Genomic DNA, 26,361 nt, shown 5'->3' with positions numbered 1-26,361 from the left:
TAATTAACAGACACCTGAGAAAAATTTTCACTAGAACAACATTCTTAATGATATTTCTGCAGTGCTACTGAGTTTGATATACACCACTTGTGCAAAGAAGGCATTGGGGTATTTGAAAAATGTAAGCTTCATCTTACATTTCATCTTGAAAAAAAAGGAGCTTTGTCAGAATCAAATATTAAAACATAAGTACTGCCTGAAATTAAAAAAAAACCACCATACCGGTCGACAAAATGGTTTTACTTTTAGCTTTATGAATGTCTGTAAGCAGAAATAGCTGGTGTTTTAAATAATCTGATTACAAAACTCAGAGTTAAATATTTTTATTGCTAAGTGCAGCCACTTCTTCTTGCTTACCACTCACTTCAAAAGCCATGCAAACCAGCAGTCCTTCCCCACACACAGAATAAAAATAATTCTCTGTGCACTAAAAATTACTTGCTTGTTAATAACTTTAAAAACATATGCATTTATTTAATAATTAATTATTTTAAAAGTGTTCCATGACAAGCTAATACATTATTCATTCACCTTTGCTGCTAAGCTGTACTGCACCAAAAATACTTAAATCTGTTTTGTATAGACTAGGGAGTGAAGAAACAGATGGTCTGTAGTAGTTAATCTGAAAAATGTTAATACTTTTTGTAAACTCATTTTTGCAAAGCTATTGCTAACTGACCCGTTTATCTCGAAGATACTTCTTTATCCCATGAACATACAACTCACAAAATGATATAACAAGGGATGACTAAAAGTGTATGTTACCCACCGTACCATCAAGATATTTAAAATTATATATATAATGTAAAATATATTTTAATATATATAATTAACACAATCTAAATAAAATCAGTATGCCAAATAACATGAACTCTTACTGAACACAAAGACATGCATTAAATTCTAGAGATTAAAAATGTATACAACTACAAGAAAAAAAAAGAGCAGCAAGTTTCAAATGTGCATATGCTGTCAAAACAAAACAGAATTCCAATATTTTGGGTAAATACCCATTTCAACCCACGCAAGTCTGCAGAGTTCATACATCCATTTTATAAATGTGAACTATATGCATGAGGCCAATAAATTTTAACTTCTTAAAGTTCATAAACCTTTTTAAGCCTTTCCAGATCTTCCAAAGAGTACTCATGATTCTGTTTTTCTGAAAGTAAGTCAAACAGTTGCTGAACCTGTTCTTTTTCATTTTTGCTAAGAAGGGCCAGCACCACCTGAAAAAAACAGATTATTTTATAATTAGCACAGGTTGACTGGAAATCATAGTATTTGACAGAGATACAAAATCAGTGTATCATTTCCTTTTAAGATAGGAAAATTTCCTTCAGGTTTCTGTTTAACTTAAGTACACATTCAATCCAGGTTCTTACCTTAAATCTTTCCGCTTTGCTCAAGTAGAAAAGGTGCTGATATACGAGGCCAGGATCTTTTCCAACTACGTAGTATTCCAATGACTGGATAAAAATAAAAAAAATTTCTCCTTCTAGTTTGTTACTTAGCAGCACTGGCAATTTTTTTGGATCAGTAATTGTTAAGAGATCTGCACATGCAGCTTTATCCTTATTGGTATTCACTGCATTTAAAATCTGACCAAAGTCATAAGCATTAGATGGTTCAGAAATATGCAGTTTTTCAGAGGTCTTCAGTGGCACACTCTTTTGAACCGCTTCCTTAGAAGTAACATGATCAGACACAACATCTTCTGATGTAGCAAACTCTCTCTCCTCCTCTTCATCAGATTCAGTCACCTGCACAAAGAAAATGGCAACAGATCATTTTAATATGGATGACCTGAAGGTTCACAAACCATATGCATATATCCATCAATAGCGCCACTAAATTAAAGTTAGCACTTTACTCTTCGTAACACAAAGGCATCTATGTTCCTTTATGTCTACTTCCCCCCAGAACAGCACCTCTCTAATTTATCTTTAAAGGTTTGTAGTGAAAAGTGTGTATTTTGCATTTCCTTTCACTGCTTGGCACTCTGCTGTAGAAAGACAATTGAAGACCACTGGGAGAAAGCTAAGGAGGGCTGCACACACATATTAAATGCGAAGGTGCAGAAGACAAGCGGAACTGAAGTTCAGTCACCAGATACCCATGCCTCATTTCACTGCTGGGCCTTCAGAGTAGCAGGGTACATGGCAGCTGCATCAGGTTGCTGTTCGCAGTCTCGCTGAGCAAGGGAGAAAGCTCAGCATGGTCTAACTGTCTGAATTCTCACTTAACTTCTCCAGAGTTTGCAGCCTGTATCAAGTTTCATGAATCAGTCACTAGGAAATCAACCATGGGTTGCTAAATTTGCTAAAATTTGAAATTTTTATTTGCTAAAATCCATTTCAAGCTATCAAGAGTTGCAGAATTAGTTTAAGCTGACTAAACTCTCATTGAATGCAGTTTCTTCAACAGATGCCAAGGTTTTCAGAAAGTCTGAAGATACTGTACTGCATAGTACAGTGTTGTACTGTGAGCTAGATTAGTCATTTTTGGAAAATACTGCGTTGGACTTACAGATGTTTGTTTCTATTTTTTTTTTAACAATCCTTAGTATCAAGAGAGAAATCTTGACTTTCTTATATATAATTACAGCTTGATTAAAAAAGAATAATAATGATAAATCCCAGTTTCTAATCAAATTTTACTTGGTTTTCTTTGCAGTCTGTTTTCATAGGACTACCTTGTACTGCAACAGATAAGACAGGGAAGGCTCTCTAAGGGGGCAGCTGTAATTACGATAGCAAACATAAATGCTTCCTGCCCCACCCCTGGAAAAATTACCACTGCCAGTAATGCAGTTAGCTAGTCTCTGAACAATGCAGTCACTTCCCAAACCTCCTCTAAACACTCTCCAGCTTCCTTTGTCATAGCTCAGAGCTTAACTAACACTACACCCGGCTTACACTAGTTACATAAAATCTCATGAACTCGTGACAATGTGAAGTGTTTCAATAAAACAAGTTGTTTCTATATTAATAACTGCAGTTTCCATTGTATCACCATTTTGAAATTACATTATCAATTTCCAGTATCACTGTACAGACTGGTAACTATGTATTTTAAAATGAAAAGGGAAAAAATCCCATTCTTACAGGACCAGCAAAGCTACAATCCAAAAATACAGATGACTGAGAAAACCCTTTCTTTGCCAAATTCTACTCAGAACTCTGCAAGGCTAACATTTTGAGCCAGTACATAGCATTACATCATGTATTTCTTTTATAAGATCCTACAGATACTAGCCATATGCTTGCTCTTTAAGGCATTGCCCAGACCAGTGCCTTTACCACTAGCACAAGAACAGCCTTTGCCAGCACAGCCCCAGAGGCTTCCCGAGGAGCACAGACTTCAAAACCAACACTGCTATTTGACAGCCATATTCCGTAAAACAGGTATTTCAAAGTCTAAGCAGTTTTTGTTTACAAGGAGCATACCCTCAAGTTTAGTGCCATCTAAATGTACTTTTTTTCCACTTCTGCTGTGGTTCTGAATACACTTCAAAGCAGTTCAAACTCTACTATAGAATATAATGGAAACTGAACACATCATATACAAAAATCCTTCAATACGCCCTTAAAATAACATGAAAAATAAAACCCCATGCCCCAAAAATGTAGAGCTAAGATGTGCAAAACAAAAGCTTTAATACTAGTCTCTTTAAATGTGTGGCTTCTGTACTGCCTGCTTTTAAAAATGAACAGGTAATACCTCTCGTATGGTTATTTTCTTCCTTTGCTTTTCTTGACTGCCAGCTACAGCACTGCCGTCAAGGTTAAGCAGCTGGGTTACCTCCTCTAATTCCTTTTTTGCTTCAAGAACATTTGGATCTATTAGAAGTACTCTGCTGAAATCACCAATGCTGGCTTGATAATTCTGTAAATAGAAAGGAAAATAATTTCCATAAGCACATCACTAGAAAAATAAATTTGAACTACCATACGTCCTTTACAATAAAGAAAAATAAAAACGCTAGGATCTTGATGTTAAGTAGAGAAAAATAATCTAAATACAAAGAGTATCATTTCATTAGCGGGAAAAAGGAAACTGAGGATGAGTATGAGTTAGTGTTTTGTGACTGAATACTTCTGTATTAGAACTGCAATATGAAACCATTTATTCTGAGAAACATTCTATTGAAGATTACTGCTTTTAAGTGTGATTGCTTACAGTGTAACACTTCAAGATTAATATACTGTGAGTCCACCAACAGTTTGTGTACTTGCTTTACCAATAAAAGAGAGTTAAATTAAGCTCAGATTAAAAATATACCTAATCTTCCTGGGCTTCAATCCAACAGTTTGAGAAGGGAAATTTTTGGTAATACTTGAGAAGATTGTGATTATGTTATGAATTCTGGGATAAACATGATTAGAAGGACCAACACAGTGATACAATGGCATTAGGACACAGTTCCTCAATAATCAGTCCTGTCATTTGCTTAATATTTTTACTTCACATTTTGACATTAGGAATTACAATTTTTTTAGACTAAATTATCTGGAGAGATGAAGTTAATAGCATCAATTCTGAGGAAGACTGGAATATCACATAGAAAAATCAAGACACTTTGAGGATTGGAGTATCAAAAATAAGGATGAAATGTAGCAGTAAAAGACTATGCAGACAGTAAAAGATCAAGATAACTTATTTGTGTGATGGACTTAATACTTCTTTTCCCAAGCAGTATCATAAGGTTACTCATCTTATCAAGAAAAAAATCCTCATGTACCAGCTGAGGTATTTCCTCAGCATCTCAACTGTAATAAAAGCACTACTGTACAAGTCACTCGTACTCTCCTACACGGAATATTTTGTTCAGCACTGATGACCAGTATTCAAGGTGCAGACACTGCAGCAAGTCTGTAAGTGAACTGAAGCCTGCTGTATCATGAAAGAAGAGTAAGAGAACTAGAATTATTTAGCCTTAGCAAATTAATGCAGAAAGGGGGCAGATTGCCTTCATCAGGAAACAGCTACTAATTAAGCTAAACCATTTGAATTACAGATGTGAAGATTCACAACTACAGAGAAATTAGTTTCCGGAACAGACTTCTGAAAACCATCACAAGGGTCAAACAACCAACATTCCTGGACTTAAAACTGCAGCCTGCCAGACTTCTCAAGAAAAATGATACAAGATACCTGCAGGCAAAGCAAGAGACTGGACTATCTGCTGTAGGAGATGCAGTCCAGGGTCCCGTGTCTTATGTTATAGGCCTAATTCATCACACAAGTATATTTTTTTCCTGACCTTCCCTTAACTACATCTCAGTACACCTATAAAACTCCCCTTCCTCATTTACTACATTAAATTCCACTGCAGCTTTTTGAGGTTAAATATCTGGATATTTATATGCAAATAACAGCTTAGGTCTTTGCCAAACTACATGCTTTTACCTCTTAGAATTTTTCATTACAGAGTCATTTGTCAACCTGAAATCACTTTTGTTGCTTTCTCTGGTTTTATGAATCACTAAAATCCCTGGAATTAGCAATAATGAAGGCATTAAACCCAACCACAACAAAACATTTTAGGAGTCCCCAGCTCAGACTGAAGGAATCCATGAATGGTGTGTTTCAGGTTGTCTTCAATAATACAAAAATAGCATTTTTTTTTCCCTAGGATATTCCAAAAAGTAGAAGTTATTTCTCCCATTCTTGAAATTCTCCCCTAGTGTGTAATTCCTTTTTTTTTTTTGACTGGTAGTATCACTATATGCCTTTGCTTATATTTATACTAATTTTTTATCAACTTCAACAACATAATGTTACAGATGATTAATACCAGATAGCTTGGTACAGTTACAGAAAAGATTTTCTACCATATTAAGACTTTTCACCTTCTTTGAAAATTAATCAAAGCCAACTTTCAGAGTTTCATAGCTATTGTAACAGAGGAACAAATTTATCACAAACAAAAGATACCACGGTTCCTACAACTTGCGTTTGGAATTATAACCTGGGATGAGAATAGGCTAGTACACTGCGAAGCACAAACAGGTTGTCCTCCTCATTTGTAAGCTGAGAGACAATCAGGCAATTTTTTGTTAAAGCATCAAACATAATGGAGGTCTGAGGTAAACATTCATTCGGTGGACACTGCTGGAACTTGGTGGATGCCTCGAGTGATCACCTCCAGTTATAAAGAGCAACATGGCAGAAAAACACTTAAGACTTGTTTAAAGACACTTGTAAAATTTAATGAAGTAGATGATGACAGCTGTCATTATGAGCCAACAGAAGTGAAAAGCTGACAATTCAATACCAGGTAAGAGCTGACAGGTACGGTAAGGGTTGCTATGAAAGAACATTTATGAAGTATAGAGGCTAATTAACATCACTGAAGAAGTGGAACCCATCAGATGGATGGACAAAAGGAATGACACAGTTCAAGTGATGGAACATGAGATTTGCAGTCACATTCAGGATGGATATGAGCAATGTAAGTCTGCATTTATGAAGATCGCATAAAAGGATACTCAAAAAATGGTAAGATAAGCACAGTACAGACAATAACACGACTGTGTAGATGGCAAGGAAAAGGTTGAGTCCCCACACTGTCCAGAGTAAGAAAGTAGATCACGGACAAAGGTTTGTGTTTGAAGAAGGAAGACACAGTGAATGAAGATAATTAAACTCCTAGTTTAATATGAAAAGCATTCAAATATGAGCAGATGCCAAAAGACACAGCTTGAGATTTTAGTTTGGACAGCTAAAGACAGACTTGGAAAGAATCCATTTGTCATCAGCAAAGATACAGTAATTCTTCATGGATACCCAGAAGAATATTAGAACAGATTTGAAACTTGCTTAACCGATCTCCAGTGAAACCTCATTTATTCCAATATTCTTGTATTTTCTCAAATTATTACAAGTCAATACGCAGGTTTTTATTTTTCAAAAATATTTATATAATAGTTTATGCATGCCTAATACTCTACAAAGTAATAAATCAGCAGCACTCCATACTTTGTATTCACCCATCGACTGCAGCTACCTGATTGCCTTTGAAGAGGATAAGCAAGTTTAGAAGTGCTTACGAATACCTGCCATGTTCTTTTTCCTCACCTGTAATCCTTTGTACGCTAGTGCTCTTCTATAAAAAGCTTTAATATTAGAATCTTCTATCTGAAGAACATGATCACAATCCTGCTTAGCCTCTTCATATTTATACAGTTTCAAGTAACAGAGAGCTCTAACACAGAAAAACAGAATACACTGCAATATAAGTAAGTTCTACAGTGCTGTAGTGCCAACAGTATCTGACTCACAAATGTTCATTACAATATGTCACACAATTCAGTCTCAATGTGTATTTTTTAAAGTATATCAAAACCTGGAAGTATTAATAACATCACTGGATGGATTTAGAGAGGGCCACTTCCTGCAATAAAAGTCAAGTACGACTAGTGCTTGAAGTCAAGCTGCTATGTAAGTATTTTAAAATCAGAGCCTATGTTAGTATAATACGATCGTACAGTGGTGGTTATAGTATGGATTTTATACAGATATTCTGGGTAAAAAAAGTGCTCTAGATTAAGTAAGCAATACTGTTTTCTGTACCTAATTACTACTTGGAAGCCTCCTATTCAAGTACTGGCCTAATCAAATCCTTCTTAGTTTGTGAAAGCTGGTAAGATTACAACACAAAGAATTATGCTGCAGAATTAGGTCAATCTTTAAAATAATGCTGTTGTATGACCATGTTCCTATCTCTGTTTTCTCAAAACATCTATTTTCTCTGAACATCTATTTTCTCTCTTAATATTTGAGATACTGCTACTGTGCATTAGTTTTAATTAAAATCACACTAGTAGTCTCAAAAATTCCTGCAAAATGCTATTCCAAGCATAACTTCTAGTATTGCTTACTCTATTTATATAAAGATTTTAAGATATATAGCAGTGACATTAATACTTGCTCTCCTTGGAAAAAAAATAATGCAGTTTAACAAAAAATCAATTTTGTTATTAGAAAAACTCGTTAAGTGGGGGAAAAAAAACAAATCCTTTTTTTACAGCAATGCCTGAAGGGACGCAAAACCTCTATTTTGCAGTGAGAAAATAACTACTGTTATCCCACAGAGCGGGGTTAGATTTTGCATCTTTACCTGTTAGTGTAGATCGTACATTCCTCCGTATTTAACTTCATGCATTCACTATACTTATTTACAGCTTCTTCGTATTTTCCCTTTTTTACAAAATCATTCCCTTCATTTTTTAATGTCTTGAACTTCTCCTCAGCCTTCTCACCTACATTACAAAAGGATCGCAGCGTTACATAAGAAGGTCAGTTCATTAAGGGCAGCTGAACAATCTACCCAGACTAAGAATAAATGCCTGGCACCTGGAACATCTTTATCGATCTGCACATTGGCATTTCTGTCCCAGATCTCCCTGCTGCTCTAAGAAAGGCACAAACTACCATATCTACATTTGGCACCACATATACCTCCCCATGCACCAAGGTAACTATTTTGCTGAAAATAATGTGAATGCAACAGACAGCTCTACAATTCCACCTCCTTCCACCTGCTCCTTCTGTATGGTAGAGAGAGACTATGTATCTCTGCTGAGCTATCAGTTTTATTTACAATGGTGGAGATTTAATCAGCTGGATTAAAGGCCTTCTAGATATCCACCATCACACCAAGGCAGACAGAATTTCATCTAATATTCTTTCTGCAAGCAACTGTCTATCACAGTTACTATGCTAAACTGACAATGACAAACAAATCATCACGTCAGTAGGGGTTAGTGATGTATCAATAATATTCCAATAGTATTGGAATAAATAGTACCATCTATAAAAGACACTGAGGAACCTGAAAACACCTAACTATACTTTTTAAATTAATACTGTGTTCTTCCATAGTTGTCTTTCGTTCTAAACTCCACATCATTTGTTGCTTCTCAGTTAGACTACAATTTTTAGCTGTTTGCAGTGTAAAATCAGTCCTGCCTGTAGTTCCACCTCTCTGTTACGAGCAAACAATAATTAGGAACACAGCTCTAAGCAAATCAGAATTGAAAAATCTACTTTTTGTACCCTGCTAAAGAACATGAGCCCCTTGCCAAGTTTCAGGTTTTAAACACTGTATATAACCAGATAACTTTAACCAATAATTAAATTCAGTGAGTTCTTTTATAAAAACATGGTAGTCTCCTACGTCAGAAAACTATATGTGGACTTGGGGAAAAAAATTAAGTAGCAACGTGAAAACAGAACAGACTTACACAAGAAATACAACTAAATTATAACTCAACTTGTAAGACACAAAAACCAACAGACAGTTGTTGCAAAAAACTGTCAGCCAACAGTAAGGTTTAACTACTGTCTGAACATTATTGCTGCCGCATTTCCAGCACCAGCTATTGCTGTCAGGTCCCACTGATTTAGTACAGGCCCGAGAAGGCAACCGCAACCTTAGAGTCAGCTTTCAGTGAAGAAAATGCTTACAGAGTCTTCATTTAGTATTTCTACAAAAAATAAGCCTAACCAAATCCCTCTCTATTAGAAATAGATTGTGATGTGCTTTGTATCAAAATGCCGCAGAGCACACTTCGTGACCACAGTGATGGCCAGTTTCGTTAAGTTTCATAACAGGCTAAACATGATCAGGAGCCGCTGATCCGTTTACTTTTCACCACAATGATCTTCAAATTCTCTTAACAAAGTTACACAATCTTATATAGATCAAAATTTACTACTTAAAAGGTTTAGATTAAATAGGTTATATAATGAAGTAAAAACCCAACCAGTTGTATTCCTTAATAACAGAAAAAGTCTGGACTACAACCAGTACAACAAAAAGCATTTTTCAAGCTAAGTATTTATATTTAATAGCAACAACTGTGCAAAATAAGTTTTGTATTTAATTTTAAAAATTCAAATTGCTGCCCAGTCCTTAAGAGTGATGAATCAGTAGTGACATGCACTGACAACAACAGTAATGAAAATACTTAAGTCATTGGACAGTTTAAAAAATAGAATCAAATCTTTACCAGTTTCATTGAGCTTAAATTATACATCAACATGCCTCATGTTTCTTAAATGAAAAACAATTTTCTGTAGCACTACTGCAGTTTAGTATGCACTGTTATTAAAATCGCATCTAAACCACACTATTACAAATTTCTAAAACCATGCCTTATCCTCAAGAAAAATGTCCAATTCTCATAAACATACATGTTTGTAAATTGTCTGTTGTTTTACATCAGGTACAAATAAACTTAATGCTATCTGAAAGATCACCTTTAAAGTCATTAAATCTGTAATGCCTGTGATCCGTACTCCCCTGGTCTGTCCCCTTACTGCTGGGTGACAAGTGACCAAGAGCGCAGATTACGTGAGGACACGCACTACTGCGGTAATGCACTACGGTCAAATAACCCTATCACAGCTACGCAACTGGCCAGCAACCCAGCTACGCATTGCAGCCCCCTCTGTGTTAATCAAAGTGAGACTGTCTTCAGCACTACTTTTCTTCATACTGAAATAAACTAAAAGGGGAACCAATTAACAGTAGAGTAAAAAATGATACAGTTAATGCCTTTGCAAAAAGGATGTTTCAATAAAAACTGAATCAGAAAGGTTCCTTCACCTGATTTACTGGAGGAGAAAAAAACCAGAAACTGCAATGAAGCGGGAAAAAAAACTCAGGACGAAGAAAGTGTCCTAAAGGAGTTAAGCACAGTGCTTATGTGTAAACAAGTCCAGAACTAACATCTTTGAAAGGTGACTTCCAAATCACCACTGTCGAAGTTAGACTCCACCATTTCAAAAACAACAACAACAACAAAAAAATCAGAATGTTCTTCTTAGCTCATTTGACTAACTACTAGCCACCTAGAAGTCCATCCTCTCTATTCTGAAGAGCTGCATGATGCTTTCAAGAACAATTAAATGATAACTACAGATTATGCAGCTGATTAGTTACTGAGGTTGGGTGTGTGTTTGTTTAGGTGGTGTTTTTTTGGGGGAAAATTGTGTTATAATCATAGTATAATGTCAGGGAAACCACTGATATTTCTGGTAGGACTTGATATACTGCTGAGTATTTCTGGCATAGTTAATTTCATATAACTTCAGAACTTACATGCTGCAAACTACATCACTTGGCTTAAAAAAATGTATCATAACTGTAGCTCCATAAAGCACATTAAACCCAATTATGTAAATGACCATCATCTAACTTGGCTTTTCACAAAGGTTTCTGATGAATATTTTCTAAAGCAGTTTCTTTGACATCATTAAAACATATTCCATTTTTCAATTAAAATTATTTTCTTTTTTTTGCATATATATTTGCATTAGCTATACATACGACTCATCTGCAAATGTTCTTCTCTGGTGATATCTGTAGTACTTCTTGCTTTATTCTCTGAAGTAAAGTTTCCTCCATCTCGTCTGTGTAGCTGAGCAGCAAGTGGGACAACTGGAATTGGTGGCAGTTTCTCCCTCCAACTGGGACCATCCTGATCTATTAAAGTCTTCGTTATTCTGAAAGAGAAAGCCCCACCAACATGATTTTTCATATATTAACTCACACTTTAAAAACTTACACTTAAATAATGCAGTGTTCCAATTTTTCAAAAAACAACCGACCTATTATCTGTAAGACTAATTTGAAAAAAAAGATTGTTGCAGTCAACAGTATTGCACTCATTTAAGATTTACTTTTTCCAATTTATAGAGTATTTATGCTAGCATTTAGAAGACAAGAAGTTAACTTCAGCATGATCTGTAAATATTTAAGCAAATGACTGATTTTGCAACTAAGCTCTAAATGCTGCCTAGCACATGCAATAAAGAAATAGGAAAAAAAAATTGATGTATTCATTTTTTTTACTTTTGTCAGCTGTTCATAGGTGTTACTTGTAGCAAGTGTGATTAGAATATTCTCAAAGTGTGTACCTAAATTTGCGAATGTCAAATGAAACCTCTTACATAACATTTCTCTAAATAATCAATGCAAGTCACAAAGTAGGTATTAAGCTGCACTTTATAGAATAGTCAGAAATTTGTGAATCAATCATTCTTTATCCCCACTTAAAAATCCAAATAAATAAAAAATGTTTAATCTTTCTTAAACCAATACACTACTCACACACACACATATACATCATCTATTTCCATACATGAGAGGTTCAATCCAAAATCCACTCCAGTGGCAGTTTCCCCTTGCTTGCTGTGATACATTTCGGAGAAAGACCTAAGTAAACCTAATGAGTAAAGCCATTCAAAACTTTACGGTTCCAATAAAATTTTTGTAGTGTTTCTTTTTAAGAAACAAACAAATATTAATCAATTATGAGAATAATAGTGAGACAAATGTCTTCTAGCCTCAAAATGAGCTTAAGAGTCAAGTTCAAGTGGTGGTAAGTTTAACGTCTACTTTAACAAAGGAAAATTCTGAATTGAGTAGTAAAGCAAGTCATACCGATGCTACAGCAAATAAACCTGAAACTTGTATATTAGGTGCATTTCCATCTAACGCTGGTGTAAAAAAAACATACTACATGAATACACATTAAAAAAATTAAGAACCTTGAATCTGACATGAAGAATGAGATAGAATGAGCATAAATTACCCAACTGAGTTTCCTTGCTTAGTTTTGTTCTTTTTAAATATTTGAATAACAGGTATAAAACAAGCAAACAAAAGCCTCAGTATAACACTATGGCAACAGAATCGGAGCACTCAGGACCAAATTATTTTCCCATTAGGATCTGACAGAAAACTCAGTATAAGAAGCAGTATCTGTTCTCATCTTCTTTATTGTGAAACAGAAATTACCAAAATATTTTAAAGAACATTACAGATTAAAAAGGCTGTTTGTAGAGCTATAAAATATGTGATTTTATGTATTACATAATGCTGCATGAAACATTCTATTTCTTAGATCTCTGAACTGAAAATGAGTTTCTTCATACACAGAGTATCACATTTTGTAATATTATCTTGTTACTTTATTTGTTTTCTAAGTGAACAAGATTAATATTTTTCTGTGTGTTAGCTGCATATGCCCTTCCAGAGGCTCTCCTCTACCTGTCTGATCACTGAACAGTATTTCATAGGACACATAACACAGTAGCTTGTCCAAGTTCCATTTTGCTCTAATTTTACTAAAACTTCAGGGGTTTTAATGATAGTCTGAATTCAATTGTTAAGAAAAATGTGGAACACCATCATAAATTAAACAGCCCTAAGATTTACTCAGGTTATTTTATTAGAGAACAAAACTGTACACTTCATATTAAAAAGTCAATTCATTACGTTTAGGTACCTCCCACAGAAATAACAGAGTAATTCTCCAGTAAACCAACGTTCCATTGACTTCCTGTTTTATTTTTTTTCAATTTATCATAATGGGCTTAAAAAGCTGGACAAAAACCCTGATCTAATTCATCAAAATCAACAGAAAGAATCCTGCAGTCTTTGATGATCTATCAGCTTCTTGTAATATAATAATCGAAGAACAGTCTTTGCAAAAAAGTGTACCTGTATGCCATACTTAGTTTAAAAAGCACAAGTATCACGAAAAACATGGGACAAATACACTCATTCCCCAGCAGCAACACCCTAACCTAACCCAACAATCTTGCAGTTTTGGAATTTATCACAAATGTATTTGTACAGTACAATATTCATATGGCACTTTGTAATAAAAGCTCTCAAGTTACCTAATGCAATTTGCTAACTGATATTAAAGGAATTGAGACAACTGGAATGAAACTTCAATTTAGTAAATGGAAATGCATAAAGATATTGCCCCACATTAGAGCTTCTGTATTTCTAACAGCGAAAAGCAAATAACAAAGCACTCAACAGGAAATTAAAATATACAAAGAAGGAAATTCATGGATGTTCACAAAGCTAGGAAAATGCCACTAATTAAAGTGTGCTTGAATGCATTTTCCTGTGACTTGGCACACACCATTTAAAGAAACAGTCCTTTCAATTTATCTAAAAATCACCTCAGGATAGCCTGTGAAAGATAATTTAACCTGATCAACACTATAAGCACTCAAATAACTGTTTATACTTGTTTTCAGTTGACTTTTCATAAAAATATGTACTTACATTCTTAATTATTTCCTTTTGTTTGCAAAATGATCTGGTAAAGGCTTGATATTATCAGGTAAGGCTTTACATTAACAATTCTACTTCTTTTACCTGAGACTTATCAGAAATATCATACTGAACATCTGTTAGATTCTAACACTTTTGGAAAGTCTGCTTAGTTAGATCAGCCTTAACATGATTTATCAAATCCACCCTCAGATACAAGTAGGATAATGAGTTTTCACTGCCAGCTTCCTACTGCATCACCATTCAATTTCCCCCAGGAACTTAAAAATAAATAAAATCTCCAATAAAAGCAGGTTGCTAAGATCTGATATTCCTAATATTAAAAAAAAAAAAAAATACATTTTGAGGTTGTCCTTTAAAAGTAACTCTCACATTTTGTTAAAATTAATTTTTAAAAAGGTCTGTTACTTCAGACATGAAAACTAATACTTTGCTAAACAATTTCAATTTAATTCATAAGTGATCAAATATTAAAAAATAAATAGTAGTGACAGTTCAATTACGCAGGAGGTCTACACTTTAAAAACTAAGAATTTGCAAGCAAAAATTAATTACCAGCAGAAGAGAAGGAAGAAGCAGCTGAAATAAGGTGATGGGTTGCCAGGGAGGAAAGAGTAATAAGCAGTGAAGCTAAAAACATAAGGAAGGCCTAGAGAGGAGAAAAGGAAGAGTGTTAAGGGAAAAAAAAGGAAATAAACCTACTACTAAGCAAGTTACAAATCAAGGAGAAATATGAAGAGAGTATCTGCAGATAAAATAAGCCAACAAGATTTTTAAAAAGGTGTAACAATCACACAGATACCAGGACGAGCAGTTATCTCACCAATCCAAGTGCTTTGTTATCAGTGTAGTGGATAGAGGAGATCAGTAACAATTTGTTGTGTTATTAAAAATAAAGAGTTCTAAGAGGAGATGATAAAGTGTCATGATCTCCTTCAGATACCTCTGGTCAAATAAGCAGAATTTAAAGATATTATGGACTTCTTAATGAAGTAATAATGTAAGTGCTCATGGCCTTGCCTTAAAAAGAAAAAAGGAACTAGATTCCGTTGTTAAAAGTCGCATGCATGTGTGTTTCTGCTCAGTGATTAATGGCTGCTCTTCTTTCATAAATACTTTTTTTGCCCATTAGGAAAAAAAGAAGGGGGGGAAAGAAAGGGAATGGAAAATTCTATCATTCACACACTTAAGTACTTACTATATGTTAATGAGAACACATTTATAATAGTGTGTATACACTAATTTTACACTATTAAAATAGAATTATATAAATTGAGATGTCTCTCTTGGCAGCAAGAACAAATGTGGGAAATATTAACACCTAAGTTAAAAATATATTAAATAATATGATTTACACCTCTAAACTTTGTAGCCAATCACTGTATCGAGCTACTTCAGTGTTTACAGAACTGTAGCATACTGAAGGATTCACACTTAACATAAATCTCCCTTTTTATAAACATAAAGCTGCCACAGGAAGAGTGCTAATTTGAAGAGGAAACAGAAATGTGAGAGAAAAGATATGGACCTTAAAGTACTACTTTACAGGGTATCAAATACAAGTTGGGCAAGAAAACAAGTTGAAGTATCAGTAAAAAAAAAAGCCTTTAAAATACTACATTTTTAAAACAGAAAGTGACCTACTGCTGGCAGATGAAAACTCTGAAGCTATGTGAAAACAACTAAATGAAAAGGCCAGTCCTCTAGTTACAACACAGCAGTTGTGATGACCCTGCCTCTGAGGGATAGAGAACAGAGGGAGCATGTAAAACAAACAAAACTGAATTCTGTTTTTCTATTTGGACTGATATGAGTAATAAATTTGTAAGTGGAATTACCTATTAGCACTATCATTTGCTGCTTGGATGCTGCTGTCTATTTGTAGGACTGTTTTATAATCAACGTATGCCTGTCGATACCGCTCCATAGACTCATTTGCCATTGCTCGTCGTAGAAGAGGCTTAAGGGAAAATGGCTGAAGCCCCAGAGCTCTGGAGGACACAAAAGAAAAATATAAGATCGAAACAGAATAACTGAAGTAATATTAATAGAACTATTTTGTGATATATACAACTGTATGTAACAACTGTGTGATTTCATATCGGCCTTACAGTAACATAAGCAACAAAAATGGAACTAAGTGGTTTATATTAACAACCTAAAAGACATGCAGTTATGAAATTGTTGGTGCTTTCACTACAACTTACTCTACTCAAATCCCTTTCATCTGGAAAACTACTTTACTCACCAAGAAAAGATTAATGTAATGGCAGCTGTTTAAGAGCAAAAGCTTTTTTTTCTTAAGTCATGCCTAGATCTACGGAGATTTCAAGTACATGGTGCTTTTGCCTGCAGGATTTTTTCTTCCTTACATGAAAGTATGCACGTAAAAATACATTTAGTAAGACATTAATATAAACCTGTCTCTTTCGGCTTTTAGGTTTTTGTCTGTCTTTTGTCTGTCGACCCTTATGATTGTGTTCCTGGTCAACACTGAGCTCAACCCCTGACACTGGGCAATCAGAACTCCCATACACCGTATAATTTTCCAGCGATATGAAGAAGCAGTCCACAAAGGCTTTGTTTATTAAATACTACCTTTTATAAATCAATGATTCTTGCTAGAGAAAAAGAGATAAACTTTGAAATACTGAAATTGAGTCTAGCAAATTTCATGGAATCATAAAATAATTCAGGCTGAGAGGTCCCTAGTCCAACCTTCTGCTATAGGTAGGTTCAGCTCTGAGATCACACAAGGCTGCTGAGGGCTTCATCCAGTTGGGCCTTGTGTGGTTCGATTTTTGCCTGTGGCCTCATCCTCCCACAATGCACTGCCAGAAAGAGTCAGGATCCATCCTCTGGATAATCTCCTCACAAGTACTGGCAGGCTGCTCTCAGGTCCCCTGGAAGATACTCTTCTCTAAACTGAACAAACCCAGCTCCCTTGACCTCCCCTCTGCAGGCAAGTGCTCCAGAGCTCACAATCACCTCAGTGACACTTCACTGAACTCACTTCAGGTAATCACCGTTTTTCCTGTACTGGGGAAGCCAAAACCCAACAGAGCTATCATATATGTTGTCTAACAAGTGCTGAGTACAAGGGGATAATCACTTCCCTCAATCCACTGGCTGTGCTCCTGTTTATACCCCTCAGGAGGCTGCTGGCCACCTTTGCTGTAAATTGGCTTTGCACCATTACTCCTCCTAAAGCTAGAGAAACAATGATGTCTAGAATAAATACTTCCAATTTCCATTTCAAATATTTCTAACATTCCATTTCTCTTTATGTTTGTTGTATTTTCTCTGAATGCATTCGAAAAATACAACAGCGCACAACACCATAGTCCTTACAAAATCTCTGCAAAAATGCTTGACGTTCTGTAACCTACAAGAATAATGATTGCAATTTCAGGTTCCTAACATCAAGAATGAAGAAAAAACCAACTATAAATAAATTCAGGGGAAGATTAGACAGCTTGAAGAATAGCATCAGCAGGATTGGAAAACCACACTTCCAAGGTAGAATGCAAAGACAATATAGCCAGGGACCAAACCACACCACAGTACTAAATGAAATTACATTAGCGCACAGGAGCCCTATTTCACTCTCTGTAACGAGAATGCAAGGCACTGCAAATTAGAGTCTTGAGACCGAGAGATCCAACAGAGAGGGTCTGATATACTTCTAAGCCCTAAATAGCTGAAACTGAATACAAGATATATGTTCAATACTTATTTTATATCACCAATATAAGCACTACACAATTTTTTACTTTGAAATCAAGTAACCTATTCATAGATCATCCTTTATGTTGTGTTGCCTAGAGAAGATTTATTTGACATTGCCTAATTCATGTGCGTTTGCAGTTTTACAGTTCTGCTTCCCAGTCTCTAAATTATTTCTACCTCTGTTATGTTTAGTAAGCATCATGGATCCTTGTGTATCTAGAAAATATGCACGACACTAAGGCCACTATCATTAAGTAGTAAGAAAATAAGCTTTCCACTAGTACGACTATAAAACCCTAAACCTTTGTATTACTGATTTCAGTTGAAGTTTTACATACTTCAAACCTCCCACATAGAAAAATGTGACGGCTTTAAGTATGCCAACTTGTTTTATGAGCCAGTTCTCTATGGTCCTGCATTTATTTTAACAAAATATTAACAAGTCAATTTTTTTCAGATGACATTTTCAGAAAATATATACAGTATACAGTGGAATATATACAGTAAGTGAAATATTTAGTTAATAAAGTTACACGCATATTTTATTTTTAGCTTTTTTTTTCTAACAGTTTGGCTGTGCTGTAAAAAACCCAACTGATTAATTAATATGATTTCTAACTGTCTTGGGACCCTTTTTTGCACCTTAAGTCTCAGTCTCACTAACTCCATCTATGAAAATATAAAAAAAGACATCTAGAAATACAGTAATAGTTAAGTGGAAGGCAGTGCTCAAAGTTATTGAAGTTGTCTGATCCTCTTGAACTCCTCCTCAAAAGTCACAATAGGCAGAAAGGATTTTAGCTCAATTCCTGAACAGCTGTAATTACTGTTTATAACTATGTCAAGTATATATTTAAAAACCACACAAAACAAAACAAAGAACCAAACACAGAGAACACACACATATACACCATATGTATGCTTGAAAGTAATTTCCAACACTGTCATAAGCATCTGGCTTAACAAAGCTTTTACATATAAGTTACTACAAAGCACCATTGAAGTAAGTCTGCTTTTATATTAAGAATTTTAATCCAGCCATGCATTTCTGTGTACACAAGAAGCCTAACAACTGCCCTCACACCGCAAGACAATAAGTTAAAAGTTACTCCTTCCCTGGGTTCCATGTGATTGTTTACACAGCTGACAAAAATACCTGTCATTTAGACAGGGAATCAGACTTTGTGGAAGACTGCTCTAAGTCAACCCGCAGTAACAATATTTCAGTTAAAATGTTTAATCATCATCAGGAATGTTGTTGCTTTACATCCAGGTTGCAATTTACCTGTTACAATCCAGAACACAGTCACTGCAGTTGCCTTCTTTGAGGTAACACGCTGCTCTGTTTGAGTACAAGATACTTAAATCATCTGGACTTTGTTCTCCTAAAAGAAGTTACAATTAAAATCAAACACCATTACTAAAATGACATTCAAGAACCGAAGACTTGCATACTGTAAGTTGCACTGCAGTGATGCAGCCTGCTGACACTGCAGAGCCGTAAGCAGCTTTCCTTTATCATGTCACCTAGAACACATAATCACTCAAACACAAAAATAAAAGCAAACAGCTCTGCCCCAAGGAAGTGAAAAGATTATTTTACTCATCTTCCTACATTTTGTATCACATCAATTATCCTCTACTGACATGGCAAAAAATTTACTGCACAGTAACTCCTGCCAAAAATCCAGGGATAGGCTAGGTTAGTTCATTTGTAGTTCCTTCAGATAACCTAAACAACAATCCCAGATTTAAGTATCAAGTACTGCACTCACCTAGACCGATGACATATTCAATTGCTTCTGAGTATTTGAGCACAGCTTCTCCAAACTGTCCACTCTTAAATAACTCGTTTCCTTCACTTTTTAGTTTTGCTGCAGGAGGAGGAAGCGAGGTAGAACTGCCGCCACCAGCCAACGGAGACCCTGCTCGGTGCGACCTGGAGACCTCAGTTTCAGGGCTTTCACTCTTTTGATCCCTGGGTAAATAGCCATTAACTTCACCTTCGTGGTCTGACAAATGCTTTTGTGTTTTCTTCTCTGACGTGCCTTTTTTTAATCCGGTCTCAGTGGTTTCCTTCTGCTTCTGTCTCTCTCTGTCTGCCGTCTTACCGCCGCCTCCTTTGCTATGAAACCTTCTCAGCGCGTTCCCCATGGCAGCCTCCCCCGCGGCCGCCTCGCCCCGTACTGGCACGCCAGGTTCTACAGGGAAGTTAACGAGCGGAGTTAGAGCTTGCATCATCAGGAGAAACTATCGTCCTGGCAGGAGAGGGGTGTACACGCTGGGAACTCGGTACCAAATCCTTCAGGCATCCTAACGTTACGAAGATTTATTTGCCTCAGAAAACACTTCCAAGAACACACACACACAAAAAATCCTACTTACAAGTAACTTGCAATTATTACTAAGAACGCGTTACTATGAAATCTGATTTCTCCTTACTGGGCACGTTGTAAAGTCCTGTTCTGCAGTGTCAGAATGGTACAGAGTTCGCCTTGAATTTAACTCTTTAAATACTGGCTACTAGAACACTGATACTTTGATTTCCCATGACCAAATGAAGATGCTTGCATGTTAAAATTAGAACTCACAGCTAACAAACCAGTAATGTTGCACACTTCAAAATGCCCCTCAAATCTAACATAGGAGGGATAAAAGCTTATAAGTCATTCTCAAAAAGCTTTCATTTAAACATAATGTCAAAAAGCTTTTTTTCATAGACTTCTGATCATTACATTTTCTGTATTATTTAATCTAATTAGGAAAATAATACCATAAAAGTATCAGGTATTAACATATATACATTCCTTATTCACCTGAATTCCTAACAGATTACCACCACAGTATTCAAATAAAGATTTCTGCGGAGAGACTAGCTCTTGATACAAAGTCACACAAAGGCAATTCCGTGTTCTGGTACCATTAAGATGCTGGGTTTTCACCTTCCCTTAACCTGATGTGCTCATCTGTCCAACAGAATTTTTTCATACCTTCATATACTGAAGTGATACTTCTAATTGACTCAAACTAAACTTCCACAGTTGATTAAACATGGATGAAATTATTATTTTTTTTTTAATGCACAAAGTGTTACTGAAACCAAACTGAACAGGATGGAAAGCATAAAGATTTTTAAAACAACAGATTCTCTAGTGTCTACCAGACAGCTGCATCCTTCCTAGCTGTGGTGTCTGTTTTGAAATATCATGTTTAATAATAAATTCATACTCCACAGTGGGAACAATTATAGGATACATCTATTCTACCCTCATGGACATTTCTACAAAACTTAAATTATTTATATTTGAGACTTCCATCTATCCATCAATCAAATTTTGGCCAAATATGCCAAAAAGGTTTAAAGTCTATTCGGTAGCGAGGATGAGGGTAGAAGACTAGCTGGGCAGATGAATTAAGACAGTAGTACTATAATAATAATTTCCTTAGGATACATGCTAAAATACTTTCATTTTACATCCACCAAACCAGAGAATACTCTGTATACCTTCTAGGGAAGAAAAAAAAAAAAAGAAAAAAAACAATTAAAACCATTTTAAATGTCACAGACAAACAAGTGATACAAGATTCTAGAAAAAAAATTCTACAGCAAAACACTCTTATAAAGCATGCCACCTGCTAGACACAAAGAAAAGGCAAGAAAGCAGACAATGTGATAACGTGTGATGTAAATGTAAATATCATTAATGTGAACATAATTTCCTTAATACACGAGAAAATTTCCTGATGATGAAATGCACAGAACGTATCCTGGATTAAACAGGAAACATTTATAGTATTTGGAGTCCCCTGAAAATAAGAATACTCATAATTAACTTGTTTACTTGTCAGGTTATGTTAATTGTCTAAGTATTTCTGGACTGAGTAAACATCATGCCCAAAATTGTACAGCTACATTTCTCAAACCTAATTGTCACTGTCTTTCAGTTTCAGTTTTTATAACATAAACAAGACTCCTGTATTAGTCACTACACAGAAATGTATTTATGAAAGCAGTATTCTTGGCTTTGCCTTAAAAAAAAAAAAATCAGCACTTGTGAACTTTAAGGAAAAAAGAAAAAGCGAGGGGGGGGGTGTGTCTGGATACGTTATACATTCCAAATAAAAGTTAAAGAAAGGTACTGAAAAGTATGGATACAATTTTGACCAAAATGGCAAAAACACAAACTAGAAAGTATTTTAATTCATGTTAGTGTTAAAATGGAAGGACTGTCAAAAAACAAAAGCTATTGAATGCTCCAAAAGGAATAATTGAAGCATTTTTTTTTTGTAATGGATGATATAATCTTTCATTTACAATTAATTTCCAGCTACACAAAGCATTTATCCTCCAGAAGCATGGTACAAAAATACTGGTGGCAGAATGAAAAGCATAGGTATATAGGAACTATGGAACATAAGAACTAACTTCAGTTCACAATGAATTAGCATATTATGAAGCCAGGAAACATTTTCAACTCTTTTAGCCATTCTGGACTAGCTATATATGGAGGCAACTGGAACGGTCCAAATCTCCACAGCTTAATTTTAAATAATTTTAAATAATTTTTTCCATTTGTGCCACACACAGTCAGCAATTATCTGTTTTGTATTAGGTGTTCTTGGCTTAGCTGATTGAGATTGTACTTGGATTGTTCTGAGCCAGAACATACAAATGAACAGACTTCTCAAATAACTCTGCTTAGGAGCAGTCTTTGTTCATGAAGAACAAAAAAAAGATTCACTAGTCAACATCTACACTGACACTGTAATTGAGGGTTTTTCTTAACTTCAGCATACGCACTACAAATGCAATTCTAGAATTAATTTTCAAGGCTGTTTCTTTTAATGTGATCTAAATTCTCGTATTGCTAGCTTGCAATAGAGCCTAAAAGCCACAAGCAGCCCGATCACACTAGATGCTATACAAACTCATTATAAATTACAGCTCCTTCTTCAAAGAGTTTACAATTCTAAAAATCAGAAACAGCAAATGAAAAAGCGCATTGGAAAGAAGAGCAAGGAATACAGAACAACTATTATATTGGATAACAAGGTGGCCATATGTCCTCATACAAGATTTCATCAAGGAGGCTTCTAACCATAAGGACCGGCACAGTCAATTATCCAAGGCTACAGTAAAATACAGTAAAATTCTGGTCACAGAGGTTATGCCTTTATGCCGTATATCAATTCACACCTATCCAAATCTTGATTGTAAGAATGATTCCAAATCACGGTACAGTCACATTCAATGACAAAGACCTTAATTTGGTGTTATCAAGTAGAAAACAGACTGGGGGGGAAAAAAAATATCACAAAATAATTCTTAGTAGCCAACTGCTGTGGCATCAAGTAAATTTAGTATCACATAGGCAGTGAAACTAGAAGTCAGATGAAGGATTTAACACAAAGGAAAAAAGAAGTGCTCTGATGCTTCAATACTAAGTGTCAGTGTACCAAACCAGCAATCTCAAGGTGCACGGAACAGAAGGACACATACATAAAAAAAAAAACACCAAAAAAACCAACAAACAAAAAAACCCAACCAAACAAAAAAACCAAAACCCCCATATATCCTGATTTCAGAAAAAGGTCTCATCCAGAAGAAGAATGTTCTCTCCACCTCTACAGTGTAATAAATAAACCATGCACAAAGAAGACACTCTCTAGGCAACATCTTTTCCCATGATCAACTCACAAAAGATAGCTTTGTCTGTTAGAAGGTTTCTTCTATGTGCTCAAAGGATATCTTTTAAAGAGAGAACTGTTGCAACTTCAGCAATAACAGGTTGAGAAATAATAATTTTGAAGTTAACTTAGACTTGATTTGTTTAAAAAAATAATTTTTTTTACAATGAGGGTGGTAGAACACTGGCAGAGGTTGCCCAGAGAGGTGGCGGATGCCCCATCCCTGGAAACATTCAAGGCCAGGTTGGATGGGGCTCTGAGCAACCTGATCTGGTTGGAGATGTCCCTGCTCCTTGCAGGGGGGTTGGACTAGATGGCCTTTGAAGGTCCCTTCCAACCCAAACTATTCTATGATTCTATGATAAATGCACTCTCCTTTTTATAAATAAATATTTACTAAATTTTATAACTGTTTAGTCTAATTTTTATAAAACTGTCATAACAGATCAAGTGAATATCACACCATTCAGCATCAACAATTTTTTATTACTTAAAAGGGGCAATTTAAAATATATTTATTTATCTTTAAATTATATTTATCAGCTGAGATTATAACTTCTATAAATATGTCAAAATATCAGGTTCTTTATCAAGTACACACGATTTTTAGTTTTCACAGTGCCTGAATACTAGTTTTTACAATCTCTAGGACATAAGCAATTTTCCAGTTCTATTGTATAAAACGGATTTTATTTATTTTTCCTTTCAGATACATAGAAGATGAAGAGAGACTACACTCTTTATTTAAACTGTTTTGTTCAAAGCTGAGAAATCAACTCTTTAGAGCTAAAGAAAACAAAAATTATCTTGTGGTTTTTCTTCCTATCCCTAAATTACAAGTTTAGTAGGAATGTGCATGCGGCTTACCAATTAGAACGTGAAATAAATGTGACTACATGGACTACTGGACTGGCTGTGACTACATGACTAGATGTACAGAGAAGTATAAGATGCTTAGTCTATTTATTGCTGCTGGATTCACAGAACATATCAGACTTATTCAATAAGTGAACTGACTTCATATTTGTCTCCAGTTGTACTTTAAAACATAGAATAATCTATGAAAACACTTGCCTCCTAAATCTCAAAAATACTCACGTGTATCACATGAACACATGTGACATTGACGTCCGTTGACAATCTTCCCTATGTTTAAAAGCCTAACCATTCCTCAACAGAATGGGAGTCTTCCCATGGAGCTAGAAGGCACTTAGTCATCTGAATGCTACCAATGGAAAGCAACTCCAGATTAACTAATATTTAAAGCTAGGGACGTGGTCCATCCTTTCTTCCAGGGTTTTAGCTGAGGGGACTTAATAGATACCTACTGATTTTGAAAAATGTATTTTCCTTACATTTGTGTGCAAATAATGCATTATTGTATCACACACGTGCAGTCTAATAGTCACAATTCAGTTGGAAAACCCACACACTGACTTAATTTCAAGACAACTACATAGGCCACAGAAAACACAAAAGTCACAGTTGTCACACTAAATTACCTTAAAGAACCAACAAAAAGGAGAAAGGGTAGAAATCAACCCAGGGATGTTATTCTGTTGCAGGCTGGAGCCCAGATATGCAGCTGAACCTAAAAGCAAGCTGCTAGTGCAAACCTTAATAGCCCCTGCTGCTTCACTTCCTCCTACAAATCATGTATTCTGATTATGTCAGTAGCTTCATCTCAGCAGCCTTGCAGTCAGTCACACACTAATCCAGGAACAGGAGCTGCACTTAAACCGCTTGTAAACTACATACAGCACAAGAATTATGCGTGCTTTACCTCCAATATATACTTTTGGAGATTTCACACAGATGATTTCTTACATTAAAAAACAAAAAAGACTGATAGTTTTCAAAACAAACAACAACAAAATCAAATTACACGTCACTTGATAATTTTTACATCCTTTGATCCAATCAAGAGAGGAAAAATGCAGAAGAAAAATGTGATGGTGGGAAGGCAGGAGACCTGTGCAAGAGAAAGAGCTAAGAAACACAAAATATTCTCTAACACCAGAAGAAATTCCCGACTAGGTCCACATCAAAGGACAGGTATAAAATTAGACAGGACATAGAGAAGTAAGTGACTTACAGCAAGACTTTCCATCTGTCTCTGCTGTACCCTTTCTAGAAATAACTCCAAAGGTGTGCAATAAAACTGGATTCTAGATTTCACAATCAGATCTACTTTATGAATGTAGCAGTGAATGTAATTTTAGTCTTCAAACATACAAAATTCTTTGCAAGCAAATATGAATGAATTACGTGAATAAATATTGCAATATCAAAGGCAATGACTTTTTTTCCTTGGGTTAAAACTGAATAGGAAATGATATGACATTACTTTTATCTCCACTGCTTCTTTCACATTCTTCTGTATTTTCCCCTCTTTCTTCATCACCTTCTGAATCCTCTATATCTTGAATAAGTATTCTTTTTCCTTTGCCTTGAATCTCAGATACAGGCTTTAAACATTTCAGTTTATTTTCAATCTCTAGCAGATTTTTCTGCAATTGAGAAAAGACAGCAATAGCAGAAGCTTTTTTTAAAGGTGTATAAATTGCAATTTATATACAGAAACTACATTATGTTAAATATCCTGAAGAACTATAGAGGTAAATGTTGCCAATATAAAACCAGATAAAATAAATGTGACATTTCCAAAAGTCAGTGTCAAAGCCAAGATTAACACTCAAATTCTGGCTCTTAGAAACTGAGAAGATACTACATAAATAAAGAAGTACTTTTCCTGAATGAAGATTCCAGCCTGGAGGTGAGAAATGAGGATTTATAACATCACGCTGAAGTGAGGACAGAATGCAGGTGCTTTC

At 35.3% G+C, this 26,361-nt stretch overlaps 1 protein-coding gene across 1 annotated transcript in view; it reads right to left on the bottom strand.

Moving 5' to 3' along the window:
- The window catches only part of SPAG1 (sperm associated antigen 1), a 42,686-nt gene continuing 16,325 nt past the window's right edge, over positions 1-26,361 (bottom strand). Inside the window, exons 10-19 of the mRNA XM_086742503.1 lie at positions 25,875-26,037; positions 19,615-20,040; positions 19,125-19,224; positions 15,949-16,101; positions 11,342-11,517; positions 8,126-8,267; positions 7,084-7,210; positions 3,724-3,888; positions 1,386-1,763; positions 1-1,229 (exon numbers count right to left, since the gene is read on the bottom strand). Coding sequence (XP_086598629.1) covers positions 1,098-1,229; positions 1,386-1,763; positions 3,724-3,888; positions 7,084-7,210; positions 8,126-8,267; positions 11,342-11,517; positions 15,949-16,101; positions 19,125-19,224; positions 19,615-20,040; positions 25,875-26,037 — 1,962 coding nt within the window. The 3' untranslated portion in view covers positions 1-1,097. The remainder of the gene's footprint in view (positions 1,230-1,385; positions 1,764-3,723; positions 3,889-7,083; positions 7,211-8,125; positions 8,268-11,341; positions 11,518-15,948; positions 16,102-19,124; positions 19,225-19,614; positions 20,041-25,874; positions 26,038-26,361) is intronic.

Source organism: Chlamydotis macqueenii, chromosome 2 (assembly GCF_036417535.1).
Source record: "Chlamydotis macqueenii isolate bChlMac1 chromosome 2, bChlMac1.mat, whole genome shotgun sequence".
Taxonomy (NCBI): Eukaryota; Metazoa; Chordata; class Aves; order Otidiformes; family Otididae; genus Chlamydotis; species Chlamydotis macqueenii.
The sequence above is the reverse complement of the archived record's forward strand: the minus strand, read 5'-3'. Positions and strand labels throughout refer to the sequence as shown.